Source organism: Oncorhynchus kisutch, linkage group LG29, assembly GCF_002021735.2.
Source record: "Oncorhynchus kisutch isolate 150728-3 linkage group LG29, Okis_V2, whole genome shotgun sequence".
NCBI lineage: Eukaryota > Metazoa > Chordata > Actinopteri > Salmoniformes > Salmonidae > Oncorhynchus > Oncorhynchus kisutch.
In genome coordinates, this window is record NC_034202.2 from 9,795,198 (window position 1) to 9,804,499 (window position 9,302).

The 9,302-nt window shown below is 46.7% G+C and overlaps 2 protein-coding genes across 3 annotated transcripts in view; both read left to right on the forward strand.

Annotated features, from left to right (window-relative positions):
• Window positions 1–2,269, forward strand: part of LOC109880113 (seizure 6-like protein) — a 57,146-nt gene extending 54,877 nt beyond the window's left edge. For both annotated transcript variants that reach the window (XM_031808921.1, XM_031808922.1), the window contains 3 exons: window positions 688–802; window positions 1,244–1,349; window positions 1,479–2,269. In XM_031808921.1, coding sequence (XP_031664781.1) covers window positions 688–802; window positions 1,244–1,349; window positions 1,479–1,508 — 251 coding nt within the window. In that variant the 3' untranslated portion in view covers window positions 1,509–2,269. The remainder of the gene's footprint in view (window positions 1–687; window positions 803–1,243; window positions 1,350–1,478) is intronic.
• A 4,907-nt stretch (window positions 2,270–7,176) lies between these two features.
• Window positions 7,177–9,247, forward strand: LOC109880107 (polyubiquitin-B). Its single transcript, XM_020472351.2, has 2 exons — window positions 7,177–7,290; window positions 8,140–9,247. Exon 2 carries the CDS (start codon window positions 8,147–8,149, stop codon window positions 9,062–9,064), a length of 918 nt encoding a protein of 305 aa, XP_020327940.2. The 5' UTR covers window positions 7,177–7,290; window positions 8,140–8,146; the 3' UTR covers window positions 9,065–9,247.
• Window positions 9,248–9,302: the final 55 nt, after the last annotated feature.

Consider the following 9,302-nt stretch of genomic DNA (forward strand, 5'->3'; position numbering starts at 1 on the left):
CCCCCATCTCCTCTTCCCTCCCCTCTCCTTTCCTCTATCCGTCTATCTCCCCCATCTCCTCTTCCCTCCCCTCTCCTTTCCTCTATCCGTCCATCTCCCCCATCTCCTCTTCCCTCCCCTCTCCTTTCCTCTATCCGTCCATCTCCCCATCTCCTCTTCCCTCCCCTCTCCTTTCCTCTATCCGTCTATCTCCCCCATCTCCTCTTCCCTCCCCTCTCCTTTCCTCTATCCGTCCATCTCCCCCATCTCCTCTTCCCTCCCCTCTCCTTTCCTCTATCCGTCCATCTCCCCCATCTCCTCTTCCCTCCCCTCTCCTTTCCTCTATCCGTCCATCTCCCCCATCTCCTCTTCCCTCCCCTCTACTTTCCTCTATCCGTCTATCTCCCCCATCTCCTCTTCCCTCCCCTCTCCTTTCCTCTATCCGTCTATCTCCCCCATCTCCTCTTCCCTCCCCTCTCCTTTCCTCTATCCGTCCATCTCCCCCATCTCCTCTTCCCTCCCCTCTCCTTTCCTCTATCCGTCCATCTCCCCCATCTCCTCTTCCCTCCCCTCTCCTTTCCTCTATCCGTCTATCTCCCCCATCTCCTCTTCCCTCCCCTCTCCTTTCCTCTATCCGTCCATCTCCCCCATCTCCTCTTCCCTCCCCTCTCCTTTCCTCTATCCGTCCATCTCCCCCATCTCCTCCAGTTGTTGAGGCAGCAGCTGGGTCAGGTCTGGACGGTGGCAACATGGCATTGGCAATCTTCATCCTTGTACTTCTGCTCTCCGTGCTGCTGGGAGGAGCCTACGTCTACATCACACGGTTAGACCACACGCCCTCTCACCTCAACATTGCACATTTGAATATAGCTGAATATTCTGTTTTCAACTCAGTTTAAAAGCTATATTGTCCACGGTCATATGGAAACTCTATGACGATTGAAGAAACACAAACTGCCCTGGCTACATTCCTATTAGACATGGTTGAATAACAGCAGGCTGCAACGTTACAGAACATTCAGATAGGAATGTATTGTGTAGAACAGATATTATTCTCTGTCATATGATATTATCATGTCAGCTGCTCTACATGCCACAATTCTATCTGCCACGTGCTGAACGTTTCACCTCAATGTATAGACTCAAATGAATGAGATGTGATGTCATACTCTCTCTCTCTGCTCATGGAAACAGTGGTGGTGTCCTGAAGGTTCTGGGTGTTTTTAGATTCCTGACACCATGCTGTTCCTCTCTTGGCCACCAGGTGTCGCTACCACTCCAACCTGCGGCTGCCGCTCATCTACCCACACCCTTACAGTCAGATCACCGTGGAGAGCGAGTTTGACAACCCACTCTACGAGACAGGAGGGGTGAGGAAGAACACGCACAAACACACACACGTGCTGAAAACACACACACGAACATAGTCATTGTATGAGACAGGAGGGTCCTTACTACTGGTCTTTAACATTTCTCTCTCTTTCTTCCCTCTCTCTCAGGACAACCGTGAATATGAGGTATCAATATGAGGACCATCTCCACTGTTGGAATCCCAAAATGAAGCATCCACCCCACCAACCCATCCCCCTACCCTTCCTCCTCTTCCTTAGACCGGCCCAGGTGGAAGTTATGTAAATACAGACTGACTACAGTCTTCCCCCATGATCCCATGACCCCCGTGACCCTGTCCTCCAATCACAGAGAGAGGAATGAGAGAGAGGGAAGATGAGTCGGAGAGGCAATGGGGGAGAAGAGAAAGGGGAGGACAGGAGATACTGTGAAAGGGGGCTGCAGGATTTTGGGGGGATTAAGAGACTGAAGCACTTGTGACAAGTTGTCCATTTACTCATGTGTCTACCATTAGAGAACAAATACAGAGACAGGGAGGGAATATGTGAAGGAGAGAGAGGGGGAGAGAGGTGAGGGAGAGAAGGGGGGTGAGAAAGAGGAGTGAAAGATAGAAGGAAGTGACCTCACAGGACGTGAGGTCATTATCTCTTCCTGGTTGTGCCCCATCTTCCTGCCTGCAGTCATTTCTAAGGCCTGGTTTTAGACCCGTTTATAGTACTGGTTTTACCGTAGTAACTGACCTGTACAATCTCAACCAACCCATAACAACACCAGAAGAGGCCACCATAAGATGTATTTATTTAGATGTATATGTGACGTTTTATGCGGATTAATGAATGTACATTTTCATTTTGAGAATACAAAAAGAGAAGACGTACCATGCTACTGACTTCCCTAAATAAATGGAATCTTTCTATTAAAATAAAACACACGCACTTGTCTTTGTTGTCAGTTATTTATTTGAGTGTCCCTCCCTTTGTCACAGGGCAGAACAGGGAATATGAAGAAGTTAACATTCTCTCCTCTGACACTGCAGTGTTGTCCTGCTAATGTAACAGTATATCCACGCACACACACACAGGCTGTGTCTCAATACTCCTTCACAGCTCCTAGTCTCCTTTCCTTCAAGGACACAGTCTGGTAGGTAAAAGAAATGGATCCATTCCACACTCTGGACTTTTTTTGTGTGAACTTCCAGTCACTTCATGGCACAGGAAGGAGACTAGGAGCTGTGTTATGTCACGTTCTTGTGTGGAGATCCTATACCACAATCTCTCACACACCAGAGGTGACAGCTGTTGGAACTGGTTTACTTTCATTCTGACCCATCAGCTTTGCTCCCCCTCAGTACACAACAGCCCCAAGAACAAAGTTCCTTTCTGTTTCAATTAATATTGCTGCTATTCACAAATGAAAAGTTACTTTTGCGAAAGCAGGTACTAAACACTTAACAGTTGTGAAAACAACTGTGTGTATTTTTCTGTCTGTGAGGGCATATGTGTAATTACCCAACAAAACAGCTGAATAGAGAGGATGTCAGAGACATACAAAGCCCTGGGGATGTAAAGGCAGGCTTGACTGAGTCGTGCAACAGAAAGTCGACAAGATGGTCGAGCGTCAACAAAAAAAACATTCCCTCAGCCTCAGAACAGTGGAGTATATGAGATACTGTATGTGTTTTTAATGTTGGGTCAGGGCAGATACATGTAAATCTATATGGAAGTTGCCACAGTGACTTCTGTCCTATAGAGTACATATAAAACAGGATAAGGCCAAGTGGGTCAGAGAAATCAGTCCTGAAAAAGGCTTCACCCGCTCCTCTCTTCTCTAACCACTCTTCATTCTTACCTCTGTCCTTTAAGTCTCTCTGTTCCGCGCCAGTCTTCACCGTCAAAGTAGTTCAAACACAGTTCAACTTCCTCTTGCGTCCGTTAAGGCGGGGCAAACACTTCCTCTTGCGTCCGTTAAGGCGGGGCAAACACTTCCTCTTGCGTCCGTTAAGGCGGGGCAAACACTTCCTCTTGCGTCCGTTAAGGCGGGGCAAACACTTCCTCTTGCGTCCGTTAAGGCGGGGCAAACACTTCCTCTTGCGTCCGTTAAGGCGGGGCAAACACTTCCTCTTGCGTCCGTTAAGGCGGGGCAAACACTTCCTCTTGCGTCCGTTAAGGCGGGGCAAACACTTCCTCTAGCGTCCGTTAAGGCGGGGCAAACACTTCCTCTTGCGTCCGTTAATGCGGGGCAAACACTTCCTCTCGCGTCCGTTAAGGCGGGGCAAACACTTCGTCTTGCGTCCGTTAAGGCGGGGCAAACACTTCCTCTTGCGTCCGTTAAGGCGGGGCAAACATGTCTCTCATGTCAATGTTTTATAGCATGTTGTCGACTTTCTTTTCCTCCATTACCTTTTTCTTGCTCGTTGGTATCACTCAGTTGGTTTGTCGAGCTGCATATCGATTCTGATTCTGACCTTGATCACTGGAGTAACAGCGAAGGTTCTAGAATGCCTGATAAGACCGTGTGAAGTTTGCGTTTCATAGGCACTGACTTGACGAATAATAATAATATAGGTTCAACTCTAATGCAACACAGAGTCAGGACGAGAGGCTTGTTTGAATTTGCTGCATTTACCATTGTCTTTTATATTTGTAACGATCTTCGTCTTCATCGGATGAGGAGTAGGAAGGATCAGACCAAAACGCAGCGTGGTAAGTGTCCATGATTATTTATTATCACAGAACATGAAAATACAAAATAACAAAGTGAATGTAAGAAATCAAAATCGAAACAGTCCTGAAAGGTGAAAACAGGAAACAACTACCCACAAACACCAGGTGGGAAAAGGCTACCTAAGTATGGTTCTCAATCAGAGACGACAATAGACAGCTGCCTCTGATTGGGAACCATACCAGTCCAAACGCAACATAGAATGCCCACCCCAACTCACGCCCCGACCAAACCAAAATAGAGACATAAAAAAGGAATTAAGTTCAGGGTGTGACAATATTTGCAGACATTTAAACAAAACTTTTCCATCTATGCCTTGAAAAGATTCTCCCCTCTGCAGGAATAGGTCTAGGTGTGTTGTGACATTTATGCTGTGAAACAAAAAAACATTTCCAGGCTTTTTCTTTTTTTTTGCGGAGCTACGAGGAGAGGGAAGTGGACACTCGGAGGGACCTGCCATAATAGTTTCATCGCAGATAAACACTCGTGTTCTGCAGTGTTGACAGAAGAGAGACGGTTTGTTTCTGTATGAATATGAGATGTAAAATCTCCCTCTGTCTTGTTTCCCTCCCTCTATTCCAGAAAGTACCTCTCTCTGTACACTTCACCAAGGTTAGTCTCACTGAAACTAAAACATCTCTTTTACAAGAAAGACCTCGTTAAAAAAAAGCAGCGCAGACACAGGCGGCCTACTACTTGTGACCAAGAGACCATGACCAAGCACCACCATCTCCATCGGTGATGCGTGTGTCAGCACGGATGGGATTAACAGGGGTCCTGATCTTGGGTGGACTCTATACCCTGACCCAGTTCCGGCGTTTTCTGTCTGCCCTGCCGGCGGCCATTCCAGGGTGGTGGTAGACCTGTGACCGTGCCGGTCCAGGGCAGGTGGAGGGTCAGTGCTGATGCTCTTCTGGTGTTTGTGGGAGGGATGCCTCACACCAGGACGCCACCGTGATGAGGTACATCAAGAGAGAGGAGGGGGAGAGTATTTATTTACTTGTACTTACCCACGTACTTGTATTATTATAACCCCCTATATATTTATTTACCTCTGTACTCTGTCATTTTGATCTATGTCTTATTTCCCACCATGTGTAGAGCCGTGCTGGGTGCCCACCCCACTGTGTGGTGTGGAGAGGAGCCAAGGGTAGTGGCCAGACTGCTGGGTCTGAGGTTGGGCTAATGAGGAGGAGGGGGACAGCACCAAGGTCCTGGACTGAGTGGTCACTGCCTTCCTTCTTGATATCATAGTTTGACACAGGGGGCCAGCTCCTGTACTCTGCAATAAAGACCCTTTCACTCTGAAGAACGCTCAGTATCTCGCGTAGCTCTTCCCCAAGTAGGCCTGATGTACTTTGCTACATAGATACACATACCTCCGTCCAGAAGACACATATATACGCTGACCTTACTGAACCAAAAAGCCTCTGTCACTACAAACACTGCTGTGATCCCATGCTGACCCATACCAGCCATACAGACAACACAAGACACCACAAGAGTAACAGACGCCACAAGACTGACAGACACCACAAGACTGACAGACACCACAAGACACCGGTGGATTTGACCTCTCTAGCTACAAGGACTGCCTGGCCAAGTGGAGCCAAGCCACACAGGCCACGTGGCACAATGCACTAAGGTGTGTGTGTGGGGGCGGTCCTTTAATCCTTGTGGGGACCTAAAATCCCCCAAATTCACCACAAGGATAGTAGAACAAGGAAAATTCTCCAAAGGCTATTTTAAGCTTAGGGGTTAGGTTTAGGGTTACAATTAGGGTTAGTATGCATTTAAACTGCATGATGTGTGTGTGTGTGTGTGTGTGTGTGTGTGTGTGTGTGTGTGTGTGTGTGTGTGTGTGTGTGTGTGTGTGTGTGTGTGTGTGCGTGTCAGCACGGAGTGGTCCACAGACCAGGTGATGAGGCCAGTGAACGTGAAGGCTATGACTCGGTGGGCAGGTCACATCCCCCCAGACTTAGTGGCAGACATGGATGCCATTGACACAAGCCTGCCACCCCAGAGCCAAGCCACCTAGCTATGGACAGCCTGACCCACAGGTCCTCAACAACACACAGAGGGTAAGGTCACACACACACACATGGTTTTGCTGATGTAAATCTCATGTCCTCTCTCTGATGAGTTTCGATCAAGGGGGAGACTTTAAAACTCCTGTAACAGGCCTACATATGAAAGGACGGCCCTGGTTAGTCTAGCAGAAGAGCCACCAATCCTCAATGTCTAGATTACTGTTGATTGACTGTTTCTACTACAGAACGAATCAACGTTGGTCCACTACCTGGTCCACTACCTTATTTAGACGTCCATGAATAGAAAGACAGATAGAAAGTGTCAGCGCCTGGAACAATGGTCAGTATGACCTCTCTCAGGAAAGACAACAACATCAACCAAAAGTCTGCTGACTCAGCACAGTCAGGCTGAAGTCAAAATGGAGGTCCATGTTTGTTCTCTAGACCTCATAGATCTGAATAAGTGCCAGATCTGCTGGTAGAGCTTAGGAAGGAGTCTGGCTTGGAGGGAAAAGGCCTTTCCTGTTTCTGTAGAATGAAAATGTTGATCCATGCTGTTAATGCAATTTCTATAAAATCACTTTGATGCCCTGAAATAATCAGTCCACATCTGTGTTGCATGAAATTGAGCAATACAGTATTCTATGCACCAAAAAACTGTTCTCTGGGAGAGCTCCTAATATGTTGATGCTTGTAAATGTATCAAAACTATGCTTACTCAAAATTGTAAAGTTTGAGACTTTACTGACATAGCCAACGCATATACCGATTTGACTAGTTAGCTGGCAAGGTTGATACTGCCCGAGGCCGACTAGTTTCGTGTTGACTGAGCAGCTTGTTGCTAGAGAACGACGAATCACTATTTTTGCTAATTTCTATCTCCGCCAACGATCGACTTCTTTTATCCGACCGTCCATTCTTACACAGATACTTCGACTTAAAAAAATAACTTTGATATAAAGCGTGTTTACTGTGGTATGTCGTAGATTTTGTCCCTTCATCCGAAAGAATCCATATGATAACGGATATTCATCGAATCCGCAGTTTATAGTTCGATATGGGTGTAACGGCGGAAGGATACGTGACTGTAAGGTATAAATACCACAGCCCTTTGTTTGCGAGAACAGTTTTTTCCTGAAGCCAGAGACAGAAACTAGAATATTCAAGAACACCAAGAACACCAAGAACACCGGTGGCTCATTTTTTTCCTGTAAGTAGGGTATTATCCAAAATAAGCACGAATGACTAAACATTTCTCAGACATTTAATTCAGCTTGATGTATATTTCGAACTTCGTGCTTTTCCATTCGTATTGTGTTTGTACAAGCATACGTCGACGTTAGCCAGTCAGACCAGCTAATTTTCTAGTTTACGTTAGCTACTGCAACTAGCTTGTTTAAGTAGAAATATAGCTCACTGTATGGTGTTAACTTGACTAGCTAAAAAAGGTGTGTAACAGTATGAATATTTACTATTGATAGCCTTCACCTTTATTCGACTTAGCTAAATAGCTAACGTTTATTTGAGCCGCCATTCAAATGGTGACTAATTTAATGTGAAACAGCTCGTGAACTAAACCCAACTTGCTAAAATCTCTTATTTGGCTGAACGGGCATTAAATGATGTACTTAATTTCAGTTAGCCTAAAGTTAGGATTATGTTAACTTAATTTGTTAATAACAGGAGTACGTTAAATACGTGTCGACGAAAAAAATGAAATGGCTGCTCCAGTTTGTCCGTACTTGAGGACTATCAGATTATAAAATACATTTTAGAAATAGGCGGGGTTTAGGGCTATGTGGCGTGTTATAACAAGTGACGATCCAAGATGGTTCTAAAATGGTGGCACCTGGAGCCTGCTGATGTAAACGTCAGCTGAGTACTGCCCCCAATGGGAGGCTCTGCGCTGCCCTATTTAGAAATTCGCCCACGAAATTGATATGAATACTAGATTGACACCTACAGTTTGAAACATGTATAGTCTGTTTAATTTTAATCAGAAATTGCTTTTAGTCTTGGTAGCAGTTTATTCTAATGTATTTATTTTTATCTTCCTTAGTGTCAAGATGCAGATCTTCGTGAAGACACTTACTGGCAAGACCATCACCCTAGAGGTTGAGCCCAGTGACACCATTGAGAATGTCAAGGCCAAGATCCAGGACAAGGAGGGCATCCCCCCAGACCAGCAGCGCTTGATCTTCGCTGGTAAGCAGCTGGAAGATGGTCGCACACTCTCCGACTACAACATCCAGAAGGAGTCCACCCTCCATCTTGTGCTCCGTCTGAGGGGAGGTATGCAGATTTTTGTGAAAACCCTTACCGGCAAGACCATCACCCTAGAGGTTGAGCCCAGTGACACCATTGAGAATGTCAAGGCCAAGATCCAGGACAAGGAGGGCATCCCCCCAGACCAGCAGCGCTTGATCTTCGCTGGTAAGCAGCTGGAAGATGGTCGCACACTCTCCGACTACAACATCCAGAAGGAGTCCACCCTCCATCTTGTGCTCCGTCTGAGGGGAGGTATGCAGATCTTTGTGAAAACCCTTACCGGCAAGACCATCACCCTGGAGGTCGAACCCAGTGACACCATCGAGAACGTCAAGGCCAAGATCCAGGACAAGGAGGGCATCCCCCCAGACCAGCAGCGCTTGATCTTCGCTGGTAAGCAGCTGGAAGATGGTCGCACACTCTCCGACTACAACATTCAGAAGGAGTCCACCCTCCATCTTGTGCTCCGTCTGAGGGGGGGTATGCAGATCTTTGTGAAGACCCTTACCGGCAAGACCATCACCCTGGAGGTCGAGCCCAGTGACACCATCGAGAACGTCAAGGCCAAGATCCAGGACAAGGAGGGCATCCCCCCAGACCAGCAGCGCTTGATCTTCGCTGGTAAGCAGCTGGAAGATGGTCGCACGCTCTCTGACTACAACATCCAGAAGGAGTCCACTCTTCACCTGGTCCTGCGTCTCCGTGGTGGCAACTAAGCAGCTTCTCCTCTGCTCTTAATTAACGATGTCTCATCTTATCCCCATCTTAATCTCCAATCCCACCCATTGACCGCTTCTTCCCTCTAACCCCACCCTCTGATTTACTTTCCCCTCTCCCCTAACCTCTCATCCCAGCTCTTCATTCCTTTAAATTTCAATAAAGTACAAGCATTCCTGATATCATTGTCTTTGAAGTGAAATATTTGAAGTACAAAGCCTTGAAGGAAGTTATATT

Bases quoted from the DNA above. Each gene is read 5' to 3' on its own strand.
- LOC109880107 (XM_020472351.2), top strand. From the start codon at position 8,147: ATGCAGATCTTCGTGAAGACACTTACTGGCAAGACCATCACCCTAGAG.